We start from the raw sequence: 24,538 nt of genomic DNA on the forward strand, positions 1-24,538 counted from the left end.
TATGATTATGCATTTTATTGAAATCATACTCTGATATAATCAACACATTGTATATAACTAAAGAAATCACAATGTTTAAATTCCGTTACCATATAAGTCGATGAAATAAATTCCTCTTGCTTTCTTTTTCTCTTTTTTGTCTTTTTCTTTCTCTGTGTGTCTCTCTCTTTCTCTTTCTTTCATCTTCTTTGTGTCCTTTCTTTCTCTCTTTCTTTCTCTCTTTCTTTCTCTCTTTCTTTCTTTCTTTCTCTCTTTCTTTCTCTCTTTCTCTCTTTCTCTCTTTCTCTCTTTCTCTCTTTCTCTCTTTCTCTCTTTCTCTCTTTCTCTCTTCCTTTCTTTCTCTCTTTCTTAGATTCAGGATGCTAAATAGAATGGTGTCTGATAACCTTTCAGGACATGTGTAGCAAAAGGAGCAAAACCTCAAGTTCGGATAATAGTTTTCTTGTTCAGGGAACATCCTGTCACATTATTTACTCCGTTGCTGATCAGGTTTTCTTCCATCCTTAGCGGAAAAGAATAAGAAACCTGCCCTCAATAATGATGCCAGTAATGTAAATGGCACTGAAGCTATTCCCCTAGCACCTCCTGTCACACTCGCACCATCGAGCCTAAAGGTAAGAACATTCAAAGATATGGCTTCAGCACAATGCTGCACTGTAACTTCATTTCGTGTTCAGGGACCTCTAAGTTCCATAGCAGGGCAACTGCTGCATTAGAAAAATGGTGAATCCAATTTTGTCAAATTTCAACTGAACTGAAATGAATGATGGGTCACCGTGTGGGAGGGAGGATTCTCACTTAAGCTTTGCTTCCAGCTAGCTGATTACAGAACTGCGTTGGGGGTCCTTGTGTGGGGGTTGGCAGTCAATGACCATCTGCGTTCTCCATGGAAGAGCTGAACTGCAGCGAGTAGCTCCCCAGACCATTCAGTCCTCCTACTCGGAGGGGGGCTGTATGGCACAGAGGGACTGCCCAGGCTGATGCAGCTGAGGAGTGGAGAAGCTCCCGCTGGACTGCTCCGCTGTTAGTGTAAGGTTTTCAATAAGGCTCTTAAATATTGAAGACAGGTGTCATAGATTCATTAAGCACACAGTACATGCAATAGTACATAAATACAATACACTTAAACTGTCATACTTACAACCACACCTAATGATGGTCGGTTGGGGGATTCAAACGCATTACAGTTCTAAGCTCGGTATTTTGGGCATTGACGAATTAAAATACTCACTGCCTGTTTTTATACATTTCTCTTACTCCCTCTGTGACAATCCACATAATTCTGATTACATAATTATATAAAAGTTAAAATACAGCTCCATATAAGGACAATTTAATTGACTTATCCCTTATCAATAACTTTATTTTCCTTACTTAACAAGCTCTCTTTCCGTTGAGCTAACAAGTATAACTCCCTTACTATGTTAGCTTATCGATAGTTTCACTCTTGCTCTATGTAATTACTATTCTACCAAGTGAAATCTTTAATTACAAGGCTGTCTTTGTTTCTGTATCATTCGTACCAATTAAAAAGGATGCTGTGTGCCCAGATGTTTTCCTTTGCAGAACTAACTGTTTTCCCACACTGTTCCCATCTTTAATTACAGTCTCTTATTACTTCCTCCTGAAACTGGCCATTGCTGCAGGGGCAGCCCTGGCCCAATAGTACAGTGGCCCTTTAAATTGTCTTCTACTTCCCTGCTTAACAGGCAATGGCTAAAGGTTAACATTACTACAATATGAAGAGAAATCAATACTAGTATAACATTAGTAGAGTTTAGAACAGACTGATTAACCCATTTCTTGCACCACCCTCTCAAATAGAGTAATGTGGTGGGCTGTTTGAATATGAAATTAATATCTGGAATGATGGTTCCTGTAGATAGATTAATTTCCTTTCATTTTGTCTAATCTATATTGTATCACCCCTTAATGAACTTCAGATGGTTTACGTTTTGTGGAAGTTATTTTTTAAATACAACAACTTGCATTTGTATAACTCCTTTTTAGTGTAGGAAAAGGTCCCAAGATGCTTTACAGGAGCATAATAGACACAAATGGTCACCGAGCCTAAGGAGATATTTGGTTACTAAAAGTTTGGTCAGCAGTAGGTTTTAAAGAGGGTCTTAAAGGAGGAGAGATTGGCGGAGAGATTTAGGGAGGGAATTCCAGAGCACGGGAGCTCGGATGGCTGAAGGCACGGCCGCTCATGGTGGGGTGAAGGAAGTGGGGAATGCACGAGGCCAGAGTTGAGGAATGCAGTGTTCTTGGAGGGCTGTAGAGCAGGAGGTGGTTACAGAGATAGGGTGGGGCAAAGCTATGGAGGGATTTGAACACTGGGATGAGAATTTTTAATTCAAGACGTTGGTGGACTGGGAGCCAATGTAGGTCAGTGAGCACAAGGGTGCTGGGTGAACGGGGCTTGATGGAAGTTAGGATACGGGCAGCAGAGTTTTGCATCAAGTATGTGGAGGGTGGAAGGTGGCCAGGGGAGTATTGGAATAGTGAAGTCTGGAGGTAACAAAGGCACGGATGATAATTTTATCAGCAGATGAACTGAGGCAGGGGCGGAGATGGATGATGTTGTGATGAAGAGGATATGGTGTCGGAAGCTGAGCTCGGGGTCAAATAGGATGTCCAAGGTTGCGAACAATCTGGTTCAGCCTGAGGCAGTGGCCAGGGAGGGGGTGGTGTCGGAACGGAGTTTGTGGTGGAAGCCAAAGACAATGGCTTCGGTCTTTCCAAAGGCTGACGACACAGACGCAGGCAGTGGTGGGGGTTGAGAGAGGTGGTAGTGAGGTAGAACTGGGTTTCGTCAGCGTACATCTGGAACCTGGCGGAGAAAAGTAGCCGGGGTTATCTTTGCGGTCCAGGATTATTTTGAAGTAGCGAACAGTTTTGGCAGCAGAGTGCAGGGCCCAATATTGTGGGCTAGCCAGATCTGGCGATGAACAGCTAAACCAGTTGTGCGCTTATATATGTTCAAGTCTGCGCTTCTTGGACTTAAGGGCGGCCATACCAGGGCGGGGGAGAGTAAGGGTTTTACTGGAGACGAGGGCATCAAGGCGCAGATGAGAGAATGATAGAGCTTCGAAATCCTGCATGTGGCAGCAATTCTGCAGTATAAACACAATACAGTGGGAAAGTAGATTTAAAATACTGTGAAGTAGCAGTTGAAATGCAATAACAACTGAGTCACTGATTGCATTGTCTGGGTTTGAGTCAAGCCTGGAATATTTTGCCTTTACTGCAGAATATCCTGTGCTTTAAAGGACTACAAAAATCTATCTGGTCAGGTTCGAGTGTCCACGGTCACATTTGGGAGTTTAAACTATTTGTGTGTTTGTGTGTGTGTGTGTGTGTGCACATCTTGTCTATCTCTGTGTCTGTCCCTCTATTAAGTGGGTAGGATGCAATTAATAAAGTCACATCTCAACACACAAAACTCTGTTAGAACTTTTTGTGTACAGGCAGGAAAGTGAATTTGAAGAAGGCGGATGTAAGGAGCAGGAAATATTGCAGGAAGTATCGGTGTTTATTTGGCAGCTCTGGACTCCAAATAAAACCTCGCTTGCATCACTATTGTGTGCAGTTGATAAAGGATGATTAGTTAGTGGATATCAGTAAGATAATGCAATTTTAATATCTGCAGTTTCAGGTAGTGGGTGCAGACTGCCTAGCACGTAGCATGTGACTGACCTAAATGTGAAACACTTTGCAGAGTAAAGCCAGCTTGCTGTACTGGTTATTTTTAGCACTGCAATTTGCGTTTTGCAACTGAACACTCTGCTAGATCGGAACATGGTTGCATCCACAGTACGTTGCTCAATTTTTAAATTGTGACCTTGTTTTGCACTGTTTGATTACGCAGAGGAGTTCCAACTTGCTTTACATTGGAGAATTGCTTGGGGAAAGGGGGAGTATTTGGCTGCAGCTATCTGAACACAATTTATTGCCTCAATACTTCATTAGATTTTAACTAAACTCAGCCTGTCTTGCCTTCACCTAGGCATTGTTACTTTTGAAAGTGGGCAAGTCTCTGTCCGCCCATATTTAATGTCAACTCAGTAACTTCAGCTTTAGGAATAATTGGATTTTCACGATTTACTGTTCTGGCGTCCTCTCAAAAAACGAACACGTTCGGTAACTCTTAGTAATTTGCTCAACTTGTTTCTTTTTAAAAGCTATGTGCATGAGCCCTAACATGTCGCATCCAGTAGAAATGGTTTGTATTTTCAAATGAAAATCGATTGGGCCGTCTTTCAGATGAGACGTTGAACTGAGGCCACGTCCGCCCTCAGATGTAAAAGATCCCATGGCATTATTTCAAAGAAGAGCAGACAAGTTCTTCAACCAACCAAGTCATTAAAAATAAATGATCTGATCATCTCATTGCTTTTTGTGGGATCTTGCTGTGTGCAAATTGGCTGCCGGGTTTCCCTACATTACAACAGTGACAACACTTCAAAACTACTTAATTGGTTGTAAAGCGCTTTGGGGCGTCCTGAGGTCGTGAAAGACACTACATAAATGCAAGTTCTTCCTTTTATTTTTTTCTGTCCTCAAACTACTGCCTCCTTTTCGGTATTTGAACTGGAAACAGAATAGATTTATTGATCTATCGGCATCAACTTGTCACCTCAGTATATTGTACTGTATTGATTAATCCATTTGGCTGCCACTGGCACATCATGCTCATCATGCTCATTGTTGAGTTGAGGAGAGGCACGTATTTGCAATATGCTTCGAAAGAATGCAAATATACAATCAATAGCGCGCCAGTTATAAAATAGGATAGGTGTGCTTTATGCCAGCTAAACACTGTTCAAATCCCACAATAGCACGATGTGAAATTTGATTCAGTAATGACCATGACAGTTGTGAGGTGGTTGTAAAATTGCCTTTGAGGAAAGTGAACCTGCCGCCCCTACCCAGTCCAGCCTATACGTGACTCCAGTCCCATACTACGTGGTGACTCTTAATGGTGTCTGCAGTAGCCTGGGAAGCCACTTCGTTGTAAAACAATTGATTAAAAAGAAGGCCCACCATCATCTCAGCACATAGGGATCAGCAATAACTGCAGCCTTGCTTACGTTCAGAATAAGAAATGTTACAAAAATTTGCACCGGCACTTAAATTTTTCCTGATTTGTGCGTGCAGTGTGCAGCCTATATAGGGCTACAAAAGCGCAAACCAGCAATTTATGGATATGTTACTACGACTGATGTAAGGAAAGGTAACGTTGGATTGGGGGTGAGCTGGACTTCTAATACTGCGGTAATTAAGATATTTCCCCCCCCCCCCCCCACAAATGCAGCACTTAAACTTCTGTTGTATTAAGCTTTTAACAGTGTTCCCAGTATTGTGGTCCTGATTATTCGGCATAGCAAGGGTGACTACAATCCTACTTAGTCCAGTTCTCCACTTCATTATTTGCAAATATCCCATCCTTCAAAAAAGTAACCAAAGCAGTACCAGTGGGATATCCATCAAAAGCAGGTCAGAGGCTGGGTATTCTGCAGCGAGTGACTCACCTGACTCCCCAAAGCCTTTCCACCATCTACAAGGTACAAGTCAGGAGTGTGATGGAATACTCTCCACTTGCCTGGATGAGTGCAGCTCCAACAACACTCAAGAAGCTCGACACCATCCAGGACAAAGCAGCCTGCTTGATTGGCACCCCATCCACCACCCTAAACATTCATTCCCTTCACCACCGGTGCACAGTGGCTGCAGTGTGTACCATCCACAGGATGCACTGCAGCAACTCGCCATGGCTTCTTCGACAGCACCTCCCAAACCCGCGACCTCTACCACCTAGAAGGACAAGGGCAGCAGGCACATGGGAACAACACCACCTGCGCGTTGCCCTCTAAGTCACACACCATCCTGACTTGGAAATATATTGCTGTTCCTTCATCTTCACTGGGTCAAAATCCTGGAACTCGCTTCCTAACAGCACTGTGGGAGAACCTTCACCACACGGACTGCAGCGGTTCAAGAAGGCGGCTCACCACCACCTTCTCGAGGGCAATTAGGGATGGGCAATAAATGCTGGCCTCGCCAGCGACGCCCACATCCCATGAACGAAAAAAAAAGTATAATGAAGCTATTTCGTTGTTCTACAAGTGCTTTATTTTCTCCTCTTCCTTCTCTACAGTACACTGGCCCTTCTACAAAGCCAACTGTCAAGCAAGAAGCCCCTCCCGCAGCTTGGCGCACTGGACTTCGGAAAACCGGTAGCTACGGTGCATTGCAGGATGCACAGAGCCCCCCGGAGAAGACTCCAGTGGGCAGTATCAAACGCTCTGCTTCTTCCCCGCGGTTAGGCTCGGATGAGAAGGTTAGAAGAGTTCATATTTTGTTTCGCTGTTCTGAAATGAAGGATCCCTATTGGAGTGTACGTATATGAAGTGGGCACCGTACTGCCTTGCATTTTATGAAGGTGCTTCATGAACCACCAGGCTATAAACCAATAAGAAAATTTATTGATTGTTAAACAGATAACCAAATAGTACACAATGCACACAGTTACTGCAAACTTTACTGTTCTTTGAAATATCAAAACAACAAAGATACTTTGCCTGCACTAACCCTCAACTCACTTCCTGTACAGCTGTATGTAACTGTGGACCCACCTAATTGACTTTGTACCCCTAATGGCCTCAGACCGATTGACGTAATATAAGACAGCTGAGGTATAGCTCCATATTTCTTTGAAGGTATCCAAAAAAAAAAAGGAATTAAAAACCAGTATTTCCCATAACTATATTTAGGAAGTCAAACATTTATATGATTCAAAACAGTGTTTGTCCCCACAAATACAGCAGCCAAAAAATGTTTTGGAAATAGCACCCTCCCCGGAGGGCATGAAGCAGCAGATGGGATACAGACTGCCAGTTAGTGGAACCAAGCAAGAGGAAACGTGAGCCATTGATCAGTTGGGAATAGACATGTTGACAAATATAATCTTGAGATTATTCTACATAATGAAAAGAGAATACTAAAAGTGTTTTTGATGATAGGGATGTGGTGTTTTAGACAAAATATAGATGATTAGTCTATGGTTAACTATCGATAGTATTATAACAATCCCAAGGTTACAAGCAAAGAGTTTTGATCGGCTCGGTCCTGCTCAATAGCCTGAGTCACTGACCTAAAAACTGCTTTGGGATTTACTGCTTTATGACTTTAATTGTGTTCCAAAAACTTATAAACCCAATAAGGTATTCAGGAGAAACTTCTTTGCCCAGATGTGGAATGTGGAACTCGCTACCACCTGGAGTGGTTGAGGTGAATAGCATAGATGCATTTAAGGGGAAGCTAGATAAGTACGTGAGGGAGAAAAGAAGGATATGCTGATAGGATAGGAAGAGGCTCTTGTGGAGCATGAACACTGGCAAAGACCTGTTGGGCCGAATGGCCTGTTTCTGTGCTGTAAAGTTCTATGTAACCTTATGTAGCAAACCGCAAGAGAAGCTGGGTTGTGTGGTGGTAAACTTGTGTGGTGGGGGAAGAGAAATAAAAGGAAAGACCACTCTCTGGCTTGGTTGTGCTCCATCAGGGCAGTACAGTGGAAATCTCTACTTGTACTTTATCAACCCTTTACGTTACGCCTGATTTTTAGAGTGCTCAGCGCTTATCTCTTAATAAAATGTTTAGTTTTTCTTCCTCTAAGCATTCGTACATGCCAAATATAATTGATATTTTAAAAGATCTCTTTCTGGACAGTAAAAACTTTTACTTAAGTTATGCCAGTGTATACCCCCTGGCATTGCTCATATGTATCCTAGGATTTAGAGTACCATTGTAATATTTAGCTGTCAATCTGGGTCTGCCATTTTAAAGTCGCTGCTCTGTTAATGTAAGGAAATTTCATAAATGGCCCACCCGGGTTATTGTAGCTTGCTTCAGGACTCTTGGGAATCGATCACTGGGCAGATGTAATTGCTGTAAATTTCAGGCTCCTGGTCAGAAGAACCCATTGTGAAATGACAGGCTTTCTCCCTTTTTTTTAAAAAAAGGTTGTTTTATATCTGTAACAAAGTGTGACACTTTTTAAAGTGTGACTACTGGAATGCAACATTCTTTTATTTACATTGTACTAAATTCAACTCCGCAGGACAAAGACGTGCGGGAGACCCGCCTAGCCAGAGTGCCTCCAACTCCTATCGGAAGGACGTTCAGTGTGCCCGAGACTTGTGCTGAGCACGAAATAAGGTGAGTTTGGGGTTGGAGTAAACTGATTAGTCTGCTGTGTGGTATAATATTCCGTATTTTGGAATAACTACCTGGAGTAAAGTCCCTCTTGTTTTGCAGTACTGGAGCATGCACTGTCAAATGTCTTACATTGAAACCTACAAGGTGATCTATTTTCATGATTTTAAAATTCTTCTGTCATCCAGTCCCTTTCATAGAATTACATAGAAAGTACAACACAGAAACAGGCCATTTGGCCCAACTGGTCCATGGTGGGGTTTATGCTCCACTCTTCTCCATTTTAACCCTATCAGTAATACCTTCTATAATAAAAACAGAAAATGCTGGAAATACTTAGCAGGTCAGGCAGCATCTGTGGCGAAAGGAACAGTTTACGTTTCAGGTCGGTGGCCGTTTCAGATTTCCAGCATCCGCAGTATTTTGCTTTTGATTTACAGCATAACCTTCTATTCCTTCCTCCCTCCTTCATGTTTAACTAGCTTCCCCTTAAACGCATCTATGCTATTCGCCTCAACAACTCCTTGTGCTAGCAAGTTCCACATTCTAACCGCTCTCTCTAGGTAAGGAAGTTTTTCCTGAATTCCCTATTGGATTTATTAGTGAACTTGTTTACTTTCGAACTGTGGTAGAATTTCACACACAAGTGGATTTCAGTGAATTAAGAAAATGTTTCAATGCAGGACTTTCCCTGTGTTGAGCCTTTCAATCTGAAAATAGAATGACGCCAAGCCTTTGAAATTATCCTCTCGTTTCATTTTAAAGTAAATAGCAACACGTGTTTTTTAAATTGCTGGGTATTCTCTGTGACCTTAGATTATGGAAATCTTGAGTACACTTCATCTGTACTTGCACCAGTTCACCACACTTTTTTAGAAACCACAAATATGTATGTATACAGACATGTATCCGATGTACATTATATCAGTGATCCTGCACTCTGAATAGATGGAGAGCTTTTGCCTGATTTGATTGTATCCTGTGCATTTTCTGTAACTTATTTATGGACTAGTGGACCTCCCTGTTAAATTGAATTCAGCTTCCCAACTTACCATAGTGAGATTTGAACTTGGGTTGCTAATCCTGTATCATTACCATGACATGTTCACAGTAAGTCAGAGAATACAGTGTTTTGTAAGGAAGGGACCCACTCTGTAGCACACAATGTATTGTGTGTAACTAATACATCCCTTTAAGGCCACAGGGTCTAATTACTATGCATGCACCCCCTGAGGAAGAAAAGGGGAGTTTGAAGTGGGTGGCAAGGGGTGTAGAGCGTGTCCTTGTTCAGAAGAACTAAGAGACGGAAAGTTAATAAGATCTGTTATTATTTTTTAAATTTTGTTTTTTCTGAACTGTTTCAATGTTCTCTACTTCAAGCTCTATATACCAGCAGGGTAGAGAACCCAGCTCCCAGATGCCAAAGGACGATACAGTCACATACCAAGGTGGTACCACTGCTCCAACAAGCACCACAGATTTTAAAGAGAGGCGCAGGTAAGATCGTTTGGCACTAAATGAGTAATATATGCAAAAGCAAAATACTGAGGATGCTGGAAATCTGAAATAAAAATAGAAAATGCTAGAAACACTCAGCAGGTCAGGCAGCATCTGTGGAGAGCGAAACAGAGTTAACGTTTCAGGCTGATGACTTTTCATCAAAGCTGGTAGAGGTTAGAGATGAGCAACTTTTCAGCAAATGCACAGCCTGGGAAATGAGGGGGGAGCGGCAGGGCAAGAACAAAAGTCTGTGATAGGGTGGAGGACAGGACTGATTAAATGACAAATAGGATCATGGTTCAAGGCAAAAGGAGGTGATAATGGAACAAAGCTGGAAACAAACGATGAGTCCAGAGGAGCTACAAAATGGTTACAGAATGTCCAAAAGAAAACGGGACCAGTGGATAAGAACTAAAGTTGTTTCATTTATAGTAGAAAAATGACTTGCTGTTCCTCAAGCTTGTGTGGAGCTTCATTGGAACAGTGTAGGAGGCCAAGGACAGAGAGGTCAGAGTGGGATGGAAAACTAAAGTGGCAAGTGACCGGAAGCTCGGTCATGTGTACGTAGGTGGACCTCCGCAGCATTGCGCACATTAAACTGCATAATTAGCTGTTTTGTAAGGGTAGATATACTATACCTTGTAATCGGCTAGTTTATTCTGCTGGTAAAGTGGAGCTCGTTCTTTAAGGTTACAGTGCGCTTGTTATTAAGTGAGGACGGGCTCAAAGGTCAGTGGGGTTTAGTTGTTTGTCAGGGAACTTCAACGTGCTTTTCGGTTTCAAGCTGCAGCAGAGAAGCACTGAGCATCCGAAGGTTGCTTTGCCTCTAAAAGTGTGATGTCTGCATGCACGGGTGTACAGTTTTTAACATTTTATCTATTTCTAATAGTACGTTACAATTGATTCAGTAAAGCACACATAAGAACTTGCTGTTTGGTAGAACATTTTTATAATGCTGTTTTAACCTGTATTAACCTACATATCTGCTCATTTAGAACCTATTCATGAAAATCATCTTTACATAAATGGCTTTAAGTGCTACAGATACACCAAACCATAGTCTTGTTTATAATTGCAAATGAAGGGGAACTTTCACAACTACTGCAAATAGGGCTACATTTTTGAGACAAAGGAGCTTAATGGAAATTTTGTGTGGGTTTACTTTCTAGTTGTTTTGTAATAAATATGTGGAACCAGAAGCAAACATGGTGTGTGTCTCTCTTCTGGGGGATAGTTCCTTGTGCATTAAGGACAATATGCTTTCTGTATGTTAAGGAAATCAGCAAATATATAAATAACATGATAAAATAGGAAGGTATTCTTAGAAACACACCACAGGCAATCAAATAACCATTACAAAGGCCATACCCATAGATAGCCTCCATCCAAACTTTGGAGCAATGACCGCATGATTGAATGCCGCATAAAACGTCGTTATGGCCAAAAGCGGGTGTAAATCCAGATACACCTACACCTGCACCTGGATCACCAAGAAACAATTTAAAGTGGGGAGTAATAAATATTCCTGAAAAGCTGGAGGATCATGCTGTTACTACTAGCCTCTCACTGAAAGCCACCTGCAATGAAGGTGCTCCGCTGGTGGATTAGTACGTAGTTGCCTGTTTTGCTAAAGCTAAAAGGGTCAGTATCGGAGAGCTAGTGTGCCGGGACAGGTATGCAACCCCCGCTGGCCTGCCCACCAATCACCGCTGTATGAATGGCTGGCTGACTGATTACCTGTACAATTCTCAAGGAATATGTTTGGCCTCTTCACAGTGTAGCAATTCACTTGGTTAAACTCCATCTCATTTCTGCAGATTATATCTTACCCCAGTGCGAGATGAGGAATCGGAATCCCAAAGAAAGGCACGGTCACGACATGCTCGACAGTCCAGGCGATCGACACAGGTCAGTGTTCTGGCTGCTTTAATATGACTTCATTGACTCAAATGTGACCATTTAATTTTGCAGTTCAAATTTAGCTACTGCACTTGGCATGAAGGTGCGGTGATATCTGCCCGTAACTACCTTTTTAACTACCCATTTTGGGCCAATATCTTCATCCTCCAAACTGGTTCGTGTCTGAAAGAAGAATTAATTATTGGATATTAATGGACAGCTTTACTTAAGGAAAAACTGATAGCTGGAAATCTGAAATAAATGCTGGCAATACACATCTGAAAAACAGGTTGATGTTTTGGTGGAACATGTTCCAAAATTAAATTAATGTCTAGTTTACGAAAATGAATACAGACCATTTTACATGAATTTACATTTGCATTCTTACTGTTTGCTCATCCTGTTTGAAGTCCAAAGTAGTGCTAACTGTGATAGTAAGCTTCCCAATAATTGACTGTGTATAGGAAATTAGGGTTGCATTTGGCATCAATGGAATTTAATTGGAATTGTTTCCTACCAAATATGTACTTCAGGGAAGAATTGGTTCTGCTTGTCTAACATAAACTTGTGCTTCTGTTTATTTGTTCACAGGGTGTTACTCTCACAGATCTAAAGGAGGCAGAGAAGACCCTAGGTATTTCTACTGAGAAAAAATCCCAGGACCAGCTGGAGAGGAGGGAAGAAGGGAAGGAGAATGACGGCATGAAAGGGAGGAGTTTAGTGACTGAGGACAAGGTAAGAGTATGTAGATAACAAAACAAGTTATTGAAGCTGGAAACAGAACATATCTTTGATGGATCGGTAGGTTATTGCACTTGGGTCCTGCCATGGGCAAGAACTTGAGTTTCTGATCTCTTGAGGAAACACTTTCCCAAAAGGAGGCTTTACTTGTAGCCCTATTGGCTAGTTGCAGAAGAGTGGTTGCTTAATTGACCAGTGATGGGTGTGTGTCTGGGAGGAATTGTATAATGGGGAAAAATTGCTATAGAAATATCAGTCTTTTATAGTGAATGTTATTCATCCTGCATTTATTCTCCACGTACAATAGAGTAACCACAAGCAATCGACTGGGGAAGGACAGGACAGAGTCACTAAGATTATGTGCCTTTTTAAGCCGTTATTAATCCTTCAACAATAATGCTGCACTGTTATTTTCCTTGGGTTATCTACAAGCACGAGTTATAAACTTGTTCTTGATAGGACTAACCCTAACCTTTATCCTATGTCACAAAATTCTTTTGAAGCAATGTTTTAGAATATGACCTTTCCCAGAATATATCTTGACTATCCTTTTCTTCCCTTCACTTTCTAAGTTGAAACCAGATTTAGCTTCAATTTGCCAAACAGGCATCGTTGTGCTACAAAACTAGGTTACTAGACAGTTAGTCTGGATGAATGTTGTATGGTTGCAAACTTGTTGGAGCAGAATACTCAAATCCAGCTGCTTGATCCATGGTTCAAACTCTGTACTAATTTAACCTATCCAAATGGAACTGCAGTTGCCAACTATTGGTCTAGTTACACAACAGAGCTAAGACATTTTGAATCTAGTGTTCTTTCTCATTATTTGCACTATCTGATCTTCTGGGATCATCTGCAAACTTGATTTTTTTTTTTGCCCTCCCTCCCCACAAAACTCAATTAATAGCCAGAAGCCATAAGACTGACATCTAGGCTTCTCCACTTGCAATCTATTTCCAGCTTGAAAAACTCTCAATTATGGCTGCCCTCTTGTCTCCTTTCTTTTTCAGCCATCTTTTCAACTTTTGTGTTAATGTTCCAATACTCGGGAACCCCTCCCAAGTTTACTGAACTTTAACAAAAAAACAAATTTCAGCCTCCAACTCATGGTTGCTTGTTCTCCACACCAGATACTTCATCTATTCTAAGTGACTTTACCATTTTTAATGACCACCTACTTGCATCGAAGTTTTGAGAAACTCTGTCTATTAGTCTCCGAACTGTCCAAAGTATTAAAAATAGAGAACAAAGGGTGTGCTGACCCACCCCCCACAAGACCTGGAGCCAGAAATTTACAAGTTCCTGCCCATCTGCAAATTTCCCTCGCCAAGCAACAATTAAACTCTGACCGATTTAGGTCACTTCCCTGCAGAGAGTATTGGAACACTGGCCTTAAACCGGCCTGTCCCTTTAACAGCTGAACATCACAATCATTCTCCATATCCCAGTCTATATGTGAGCAATGCCATGGAGAATCAGCAAGTATATATTTGACTAATTTGCATACTGTCTAGCTCACTTTCTGCTGTTGGGCAACTTTTCCTCTTCCTTAGTAAAGACAAATATGAAGTAACTAATAGCTTTTTTTCCTCACAATTCTAGCTTCCCATTATTGTTTTGAAGTGGACTGATAATTTCTTTCACCCTTTCGTTTCATTGCATATATTTGAAAAGCTCTTTGTTACTTGAGATGTTCTCGGCAGTCTTGTTTTCAGTGTTTCTCTTGGCCTTCTCTTAATTTATTTTCTTTTTTGCGTGTCTTTATAATTTACCCAGTCCTCAAACCAGATTGATTGAACTTACCACTCGGCATCAAAGTCACTTGCAACGAAAGTGACCACAGTGTCAGTATTGACACAACCTCCAGTTACGGGGGAGCATCGACTGGTACCTTACCGAGGACTACCATGGCCACTTTACTGGCATTTATCACAGCTGATGCCACGGCAGTCAGCCTGGTTTTGGTAACAAAACGTCAGGTCAACCCATTAGTGAGGAATTTGTGACTCAAATGAGTGGTAGAATTTACTAGTGTTTTCCTTTAGCGGGTTGAAAGCCACCAGGTTTGATCTGCTCATGCTATGACCTTTGCATGGGCCAACATATGGGTTTCTCTTGATTATATCTGCACGGCAGCTACTTTAAACTGCATGCTTTGTTATTAGCTAGATCCAGCACTGTTTTCTGTATTACCTTGTGTATAATTCATTTGTATGTAGCAATTAAACAAAGATTTTAAATTACTTACAATTGGTATGGTCTTGCTCATTCTTTGAATGTGGTTCAATTTCCATATACAGAGCACCCTTCATCATCATCGCCTTTTGGTTAGTTTCAGCTCTTAAGCTCGTCATTTCTTGGTGTCTGTTGCACCATTTGGGGGTCGCCACTTGTTACTTAAAACTGAGGTGAGATACTGAAACTGGTGCATCAGAAAGCTGGCAATTGATCGTGCCCACGTGGTTCCCCGAAGCTGCCGAACTATTATTGAGACAGCATTCCAACAGTACCTCTTCTTCCCCCCCCCCCCCCCCCCCCATTTTGAATGATGTATCCACTTGTATGTTGAGGTTGAACTACATTCAAAGATTGGGTGAGGGAAGCCATGCTGATAGTAGGTAACCTTAACACTTGTACTTTTGTTCCGCAAGCTAGTCTTGGCTGGCAATCCTCCAATACGAAACCCACCGCCAGTTTGGATCGCCTACTTTGTTCAACTCTTATTGTACGTGAAGCATAACTGATCGAAGAAGAAAAAATAGTGGCAAAGAAATGCCAGGACAGAGTTCTGTGTGTGCATTTTGCTGAAATGAGCTGCTTGAGCATTGGGTGTGTGCAACTGAGGACACAGAGCTCTGTGTGCTATTGTAAAGCTGGGAGTGGAAGGCTGGGCTTTATTGCTTCAAATCCAGAACTCGAATTTGTGAAATGCATGTTCTAAGTAAACTAGCTTTATTTGAACTAATTTTTAGAGGGGTGGGTGGAGAGAGAGAAGCAAATGATCCTTTAGTATCTGTTTGACCAAATGTTACAAAAGGTGATTCGGCCAAATTATACTGTACAACTCTATAGTATCTAGGTACTTTGCCAACAATTGACTCTCATGATTTAATCCTTGTCACCCCAGTAGTCTGAAAAAATAAAGAAAGGTTCAACATGTTGGATGCATTTCCCTGTGTATAGTTCGACAGCAGAATAATCGAGCTTGCCCATTGTGAATCTGTTCTGTGTGGAGCCATCTTCAGCTGACAAACAGCTGGGCAGAAAATCATTTTGTAAAGAGACACTATAGTAATGCTCTGTACAGCTTATGTTTCCCCTCCCCCCCTCAGTGCTATAATTTAAATAGGCTACTTTCTGATGATGCTTGAGACAAAAGTAAAAATCTGTGTGCTGCAAAACCTTCTTCTGTGGGATCTCCCTGAAATTTGCCAGTCTGAATTATGAGGACAGGTTGCGTAGACTAGGCTTGTATCCCTTGAATATAGAAAATTTAAGGGGCGATCTAATTAAGGTGTTTAATATGATTTAAAGGATTTGATGGGGTAGATAGAGAGAAATTATTTCCTCCGGTGGGGGAGTCCAGAACAAGGGGGCATAACCTTAAAATTAGAGCTGGGCCGTTCAGGGGTGATGTCAGGAAGCACTTCTTCACACAAAGGGGAGTGGAAATCTGGAACTCTCTTTCCGCCCCCAAAAAATAAAGCTGTTGGGGCTGGGGGTCAATTGAAAATTTAAAAACTGAGATTGATAGATTTTTGTTAGGCAAGGATATTAAGGGATATGGAACCAAGGCGGGTAGATGGAGTTAAGATACAGATCAGCCAAGATCTAATTGAATGGCCGCCTCCTGTTCCTATGTTTCGCATTTGACACTTATTGCAGACTTGGAGGGTTAACCTTTCCACATTGACCCAGGAACTTGCTGTATGCACTGTTATAAATAAGGCTTGCATTAACACTAATGGTGTCTTGTATAGAAACATATACTAAGAAACTAAGAAACATTTCTTACCATTTTGCAGAAGTTTATCATAAAAACTGAGAAACTAGTTTTGTACTTGGATACATTTTCGAAAGCTTTGTCCTTCATGTGGTGTTGGGTTCTAGGACTGCCAATTGCTCGGGTTCTGACAGTTATAACTGATTCCTTCATATTATTGGGGATCCGAAGCATTCCTCATCCAGAGAAAAACACTCTGTTCTTGGGAGTGTGACCATTTTTTTTGCTGAACTCTCAAACCAAACGATGCTTTCTCTACTGCCTCTACAGGAAGTGGGTAGTCGACTGAGACCCTTTACCACGGAAGCCTTTAACTCTGGCTTGACACTTACTTCCACATACTCCAGATATTCTATTCCTTCAGTTTCAGTTAAAGACTCGGATAAAGGTAATGTACAATTATATTGGTAACTAATCTTTTTAAAATGAGTTTTTCTTGGTTGAATCAATTCACATTCACCCCGGTGGTAGTTTGTAACTGAAAATGGTTATTGGCATAATATTTTACTTAAACTCATAAGTACATGTCCATTGGTGTATTTGCAGGCCAAATAGAAGGATTTTTAAAAAAATCAGTTGTGAGTTAGCACATTTAGATACAGTGTAAGCTCAATGATTGTTCTTGTGATGGGGCATGCAGAGGTTAAGATCAAGAGATTGGCACCAGGCATCACTGGTCAGGCATGTCTTGATTCCCCAACAAGGCTTCACAGCTCTTCATGACAGATGGTGTCCGTTGTGGCTCAGTGGGTAGTACTTTTGCCCCTGAGTCAGAAGGTTGTGGGTTCAAGTCCCACTACAAAATCTAGGCTGCCACTCCAATGCGGTACTTGAGGGAGTGCTGCACTGTCAGAGGCAGCGTCTTTTGGCTGAGACGTTAAACCGAGGCCCCATCTGCCCTCTCGGATAAAAGATCCCATTGCACTATTTCGAAGAAAAGCAGTGAAGTTCTCCCCGGTGTCCTGGTCAATGTTTATCCCTCAACCAACATCACTTAAAAATAGATTATCTGATTATCATCTCATTGTTGGGACCTTGCTGCTCACAAATTGACTGCTATGTTTCCCACATTAAACAGTGAGTACACTTCAAAAGTACTAAATTAGCTGTAAAGCGCTTTAGGACATCCTGAGGTTGTGAAAGGCACTATATAAATGCAAGTCTTTTTTCACATCTACCTTTTTGATTGGAAGGATTGGGTTGTCTGAATTAAATAACTTTTTAGTTCGGTACACTGGAGCTAATTTGAGATGCGTCCCTTACTCAAGAGGATTACTCGCATAAGAACTTTGTGGCAGTGAAAGGATTAGAACCAGAGACCCTCTAGTTGAGAACTCAACACTTAACCACTGCACCACAAGAGTCCTTGATGATAAATATTATTTTCCTCCCTGAAATGGAAGATGTCCAACAGTTGGTGTGGTTGAGAACATATGGTTGTTAAATAGGCCTTTCAGCCCTTTGAGCCTGTTGCTAATTCCTACAGATCAATCCCATGATTGGTTGCTAAGCCAGAGTGTTGGGAGCTTCCCACCAGGTCACTTAATCCATTATTGACTAGTCAATCGAGACACTTGGAAACAAAAGTTTACAAATGCATAATATATTAAACATCACACTTGAGAGCACCGTGATTTGACATTTCATGCAAAGAGATGTCAAGTACCAGCTCATCGAAAAATCAGAATTCTGTATCAGACACACAATACAGTTCAAGGCAGGGTTGTAACCAGGAAAAGAACTACTCCAGATAAGTCCTGTTCACTGCTCGTTCAGAAAGTTACAAGTCTTCTGCGACTCTTAAACTGCTGTAGCTGCAACAGTAAGATATCACAAAGGAATTTAAGTAATTGCTGAAGTAGCTTTTGGCACTGGATAAAGTGCATGCTGCCAGCCAGTGTATTGACACCACTGACATTGAAGAGAAGTGAAATTTGTGGATATCTCACTTGCTTTCTAAATGAACAACGTACATTTATATAGTGCCTTTTAACGTAGTAAAACTTCCCAAGGCGCATCACAACGACAACAACTTGCATTTATATAGCTCCTTTTTAAAGTTGTCTTCACAGGAACAAAATTTGACACTGAGCCACATAAGGAGATATTGGATCAGGTGACCAAAAGCTTGGTCAAAGAAGTAGGTTTTACGGAGCATCTGAAAGGTGGCGAGGCAGGCAGAGTGTTGGAATTCCAGAGCTTAGGGCCTAGGCAGCTGAAGGCAAGGCCGCCAATGGTGGAGTGATGAAAATCGGGGATGCGCAAGAGGCCTGAATTGGAAAAGTGCAGAGATCGCTGTGGGTTGTAGGGCTGGAGTAGGTTACGGAGATGGGGAGAGGCGAGAACCTGGAGGGATTTTAAAACATGGATGAGAATTTAATCACTGAGGCGTAATCAAAAAGAAAAAGGACCCAGAGCAAAAAGACATATTTGAAGAGGCAATGCAGTCATCCATAATAGGGCCGAGAATGGCAAGGGCCTTGTTTGTGAGCGAACGGACATTCTGGAGAGAAATACAGAGAGGGGTGTTGATTATTGATACGCTGGCAGAGTCGACGGAGGTATGCAGGGTGGGATGAACAGGACAGATAGGAGGTTAGCTCGCAGAAGACGAGAAGGACATAGCGGAGCACTGGGCACTTGGGGCTGCTGTTCGTAAAAAGGCAGCAAGTCCTTTTCCTTAACCCTTAATTGTAACACTTTTTTTCCAACTACTTTGTGTGAAAGAATGAGAGAAATTATGAAATGTGACTCATTTCATTTGATTTTTAAAATTCTCATCCTTGTGTTCAAATCCCTCCATGGCCTCGCGCCCCCCTCCCCCCCCCTTATCTCTGTGTATCCTCCTCCAGCCCTACAACCCTCTTGTGCATCCCCGATTTTCTTTTTTTTTTCTCCCCCCCCCCCCCCCCCCATCATTGGTGGTTATGCCTTCAGCTACCTAGGTCCTGAGCTCTGGAATTCCTTTCCTAAACCCCTCTACCTCTCTCCTCCTTTTAAGACACTCCTTAAAACCTAACTCTTTGACCAGGTTTTTGGTCACCTGTCCTAATATCTTTGGTTCAGAGTCAAATTTTGTCTAATAACGCTCCTGTGAAGTGTCTTGGGACGTTTTGCTTTTGTTAAGTGCTATATAAGTGTAAGTTGTTTGTTGATTACATTATTTTAAAATTGGGCCTTTATGTCCTAAAGAACCCTACCTTGAGCTGGAACTTTATTCAGGGTCTCCGAGAATTTGGCAACATCCTGTAGTTTTGCTATGTCGCCAGCAGTGTGGATAGATCCCAAAGACTATTTGGGAACACATAAGTCAGGTAATTGTGATGACAGGCAGGCCTGATGAATTACGGATATGGGGAAGGCTTGCAAAGTGTGACAAGACATCTATCCCGTGTCCTAGACGAAGAATCAAAAAGCTAGATAATTGGAGGGAGGAGGAGAAAGAGTTCTATATTGAGTCAAATTGTGTGTGCCAACAACTTGTTTTTTGAATCCCAGAGCATTAGTTCTGGTCATTACCCAAAAGTCTTTTTTGTTTTGCGTGTGCAAATCTTTCCACTGACTTTTCCCTCAGTTGTCATCTTCAAATGGAGAAACTAATATATAGAAAGAACAAGATTCTCGCTGACATTTTCTCACTACATTTTGTACCTTGCGCACATCACTTAAATTGTAGGCTACAATACAGATTTAGCTATAGTCCAGCCATTAACTACAAGACCAGAGTCCTCCTAGTGGCACTTGATAAATTTGTAACTTTTTAATGAAGAGAAACTTTGTGTAACCCAGCCATATTCAGGTACAAAAGTCAATTGGTTCAATTTCGGTTGTTGAATTGTACAATGAATGTAATATAGATTTCATATAATTTACCATTGGGGTCAATTACCATGCAGGTAAATTGCCAATCTGCAATAGATAAGAACATAAACAGGAGCAGGAAGTAGGCCCCTCGAGCCTGCTCCGCCATTCAATAAGATCATGGCTGATCTTCTACCTCAACTCCCTTTTCCCGCCCTATCCCCATGTCCATGCATTAATGATGCCAATGATGATTCACTTCCTCCAAGATCATTTGTTCTAGCTCCTAACTTCAACTGTAGTGTGGAACAATTTCATCCCATCTATCTACTTATAGAAATGTTTCGAGTGGATGTCTCCAGATATCACACTTTGCATAAAACACCTAAAAATCACACCTATACATATGTATGTTAAGGGGAGATTTAATAGAGGTGCTCAAAATTATGAGAGGCTTTAATAGAGTAAATAAGTAGAAGCTGTTTCCACTGACTGATGGGTCGGTAACCAGAGGACTTAAGGTAATTGGCAGAAGAACCAAAGGGGAGATTATCAGTTTTGCGTGTTGCTATGATAGGAATGCACTGCCTGAAAGGGTGGTGGAAGCAGATTCAATAATAACTTTCAAAAGGGAATTGGATAAATACTTGAAGGGGGAAAAATTTGCAGGGCAAAAGGGAAAGAACAGGCTCTAATTGGCTAGCTCTCTGAAAGAGCTGGCACAGGCACGATGGGCCGAGTGGTCTGCCTTCTGTGCTGTATGATTCTATGATCTATTTCATATATTTGTGCTGTTTTATTCTGATCTTGAGACAACCTTCAGAGGTTCTTGTGACAAGGGGCCAAGCAGCTGTCAATCTGGAGAAATTTCCAACAACAAATAGCCTCCAATTGACCTCCGGACCTTCTTAAGCCACTTCCTTGTGGGATGCCAGAGCTCTGGCCATACAGGTGCAGGCCAGGTTAGCAGCTAAACAATAACAGCCATGCTTCATACCCCAGAGTATCTGTGAGCAACGGTACAAAAAGGTTAGCTAACAACCAAGTATATCTTCTTTAATTTTAAGAGACAAAAAGCCTAAATTCCCCCAATACATTTATCAGCAATGTTTTATTTTCTCCTCCATAAAAAGGCCAGAACATGATGTAATTTTTTTATATGCGGCTGGAACTATTTTTTTTTCTGTTCCAGTTACAGAATCAGGAGACGGGAACAGGGAAGAAGGGGATTCAGACTATAGCAATCAGAATCGGTTATCTGTGAGAGATCGAAGGAAAGCCAGGAAAGAACGCAAGTTTACTGGCAAGCCAGACTCCACAGAAGAGGTAAGTGGAACCTGTATGTACTGATGGTGCAACATGTGTTAACTGCTAATCTGAGGGAAGGCTAACTTAAGGGATGTTCTTAGTCAGGCGTCGCTTGTTAAGTTTGCTTATTTATAATGTAAGCCTCCTCCAAAACTTCTATTTTTCCTTCTAATTTATCTGTATTCTTCCTCAACTTCTGTCCTAGTGAATTGTCTTGAACAAAGGTTTTACAGTCTTAACATTTGCAGGTGACTGGCAACGGGAATAAATCCTGTAGATCATAGCAAATAATTTACTACACCTGGTCTTTGTTATACACCCTATGGGTTACCTTTCATCTAGGTGCATGGTTGGTATTGGTCATGCATGTGTGGTCTGCTAGCAGTCAGACTGGTGAATCTTGTTTCTCACCTTGCCATAAAATGGGTGTCAGTCCAGTTTTGTGCCACAGGCTGTTTAGTTTCTGAAAGATCTTCTGATTCTTGTGATTCACTCACTACCTGTGGTCTCTTCCTGGCAGTTGAAGGAATTTTTGTTTTGTGGTGTGGTGGCCTTGATGTCATGAAAATGTGTCCTCATCTCTTGCCAGGATTTTCGGGTAATGGCGATTTAGTGTTTACTGGGCAAGTTATTTTGGGGATTGGTGGGGGTGGTGGTTATTCTGAGCCAAAACTACTTTCCTGGGCCTATACTTCCTGTATAGTGTTTGTGTAACAACCAGTGGAATTTGCATCTTGTTTTGCACAACTTATGTCTGAACCATTTAAACTCATGGGGGTCGATCTTGACTTTGTACGATAGTATGAGATGTAAAAGGGACTGCCGACTTACTATCGCCCATTTTACACTAACGCACAAAGTCAAGATTGACCCCCGTGATTTCTGATAAATTTTTTACTACTTAGGACTGTCACACTACTTGCCCTGATTTGCACTCGCTGAGTTACTGAACTCCATGGTTTGGTGGAAGATCCGCCTTATATTGTTAGGCCTGAAATAGCATCAAAGGAACTCTTGGTTGATCTACAAGACTCTTATTGTTCTTTGGTATATTGGGCTGAGGGCAATTGCCAAATTGGGCAGTGGTCTGTTTTGCTTGGTAAAAGAGGTAAACCACTTCCTAAATATAGTTTAGCTTATTACGTAGTAGAATTTGCTTTGATACAGTTTCCTGTGGATTATAGCCAGAAAAAGAATAAGACTCATTCTGCTTGTGTTACAGCCACGTCACAGACCTGTTGGTAAAAGATGTTGACTCTATTTGTAAGGATACTAATGTGGAGTAAATTGCATGCATTTTCAAAGCTTTGCTGTCTTGTGATACGAGCTGAACCCAGCAAGTGCTTTGGTACAGCAGGGCTCCAAGCTGGCAACAGTACTAAATTGCTGCCTCTCTTCCTGTACGGATTGTATAGGAGAACTGGGTGAATTAGAAAATTTACATTAGCTGACTTTTTGGTATGGGCTTGCTCGTTCTTTGAGTCTTGTTCAGCCTTCCTATGTTTAGCTTTTTACCTCTTCCCTCAATTTGTTCTCTGAGATGGTGTAACTTGTAGTTTCATATTTTTGTGTATTCCACTTCCTCATCATATTGACTTGGTCTCCCCACTATGCCACCACTTCAAAAGAATTCAAGGTGCACTTCCAGCCCATATATACAACGGCATAGGAAAGGAGCATGTGGTTCGTGTGGCTTCTTTGTGACCAAACTCTTAAAGGAACAGTGTCCCTTCCGTGGTATGAATGATTGGACATCTATTTATAAATTAATAGCCAAAGAATAAGGACAGCTATGCCTATGCTCAGTAACCTAACTGTGTGCCCAATACTGTCATCCCTTTCTTCAAGTACAACTGCGCACCTGAAAGATTCTAAGATGACAGACTGCTGGGTTTGTCTGTTTTAATGTGGTGTTTTCCGTGTTGCTGTGTTTCAGGAAGACAGCACAGAGCAGATGAACAGTGTGGATACTACAACACACAGGCAAGAGCATTTTCTTGACGCTTAATGAGGGAACAGTCTTAAATGGTTCTCAGAGCCTGATGGAAAGAAAACTCATTTATATAGCACCTCTGTTCTGGACATCCCAAAGCGCTTCATGGCAAATGAACGAATCATGCCTCACTAATCTGACCTAAGTAGCATTATGGTGAATTCCTAAAATGTTATGTGGACATCATCGCTCCCTACCTCCATGATTTTCTTCAGCCTTCACAGGTGTCTGTCTGTGCACCCTTTTGTCCTCCAACACCAGCCTACTTCTCGTTCTGCACTCCACTGTTGCCAATGTATCTTCACCCAATTTGACCCTGCCTCTGGAACTCCCTCGGCATTTCCACCTTCCACCCTGCTTCAAAAATGCTCCTGACCCTATTGCTTCTCATTCCCTTCCCTACTCCTGCCACCCCTGCCCCCAGGCTGGGTGTCCGCTCGCTATCCCGTTTCTCTGTAAAGCGCTCTGAGATGTCTCTGTAATGAGCGCTATCGAAGTGTAAGTTGTTGAATATATGTGCTAAAATTCTGCAGTGTCCCCATTGCTGATATGAGCGCTGGAGTTACAGTTCCTCCAGTTTTCATCACAACGGTGAAAGTGGAGGTTAAACCAGCTTTAAGATCTGTTTCTAATCCTGAGCTTTACAGTGTCTTGAATCCAATTAGCAAGGTTTAAAAGAAAATGCTGGAGATTCATATAAAAAGAGGATGCTAGAAATGTACAGCAGGTTTAGTTTACATTTACAGACAGGTTAATGTTTCAGGGACCTTTCATCAGAATTCCTCTTAAAATGCGGTCAGACTTGCTATGTATTTCCAGCATTTTCTATTTTTATTGCAATTTGCCAGACCAGTCTTGCCTTACCCCACGCACAGCTGCAGGAGTTCCTCAGGGCAGTGTCCTAGGCCCAACCATCTTCAGCTGCTTCATCAATGACCTTCCCTCCATCGTAAGGTCAGAAATGGGGATGTTCGCTGATGACTGCACAGTGTTCGGTTCCATTCGCAACCCCTCAAATAATGAAGCAGTCCGAGCCCGCATGCAGCAAGACCTGGACAACATCCAGGCTTGGGCTC

The 24,538-nt window shown here is 41.8% G+C and overlaps 1 protein-coding gene across 1 annotated transcript in view; it reads left to right on the forward strand.

The window, feature by feature from the left end:
- LOC137305605 (protein phosphatase 1 regulatory subunit 12C-like) overlaps positions 1–24,538 on the forward strand; it is a 53,342-nt gene that overhangs the window by 20,868 nt on the left and 7,936 nt on the right. Inside the window, exons 9-17 of the mRNA XM_067974464.1 lie at positions 508–614; positions 6,161–6,343; positions 8,123–8,220; positions 9,598–9,714; positions 11,535–11,625; positions 12,208–12,351; positions 16,631–16,748; positions 21,354–21,487; positions 23,406–23,452. Of these exons, the coding sequence (XP_067830565.1) occupies positions 508–614; positions 6,161–6,343; positions 8,123–8,220; positions 9,598–9,714; positions 11,535–11,625; positions 12,208–12,351; positions 16,631–16,748; positions 21,354–21,487; positions 23,406–23,452 (1,039 nt within the window). The remainder of the gene's footprint in view (positions 1–507; positions 615–6,160; positions 6,344–8,122; positions 8,221–9,597; positions 9,715–11,534; positions 11,626–12,207; positions 12,352–16,630; positions 16,749–21,353; positions 21,488–23,405; positions 23,453–24,538) is intronic.

The sequence above is a fragment of the Heptranchias perlo genome, chromosome 40 (assembly GCF_035084215.1).
Source record: "Heptranchias perlo isolate sHepPer1 chromosome 40, sHepPer1.hap1, whole genome shotgun sequence".
Taxonomy (NCBI): Eukaryota; Metazoa; Chordata; class Chondrichthyes; order Hexanchiformes; family Hexanchidae; genus Heptranchias; species Heptranchias perlo.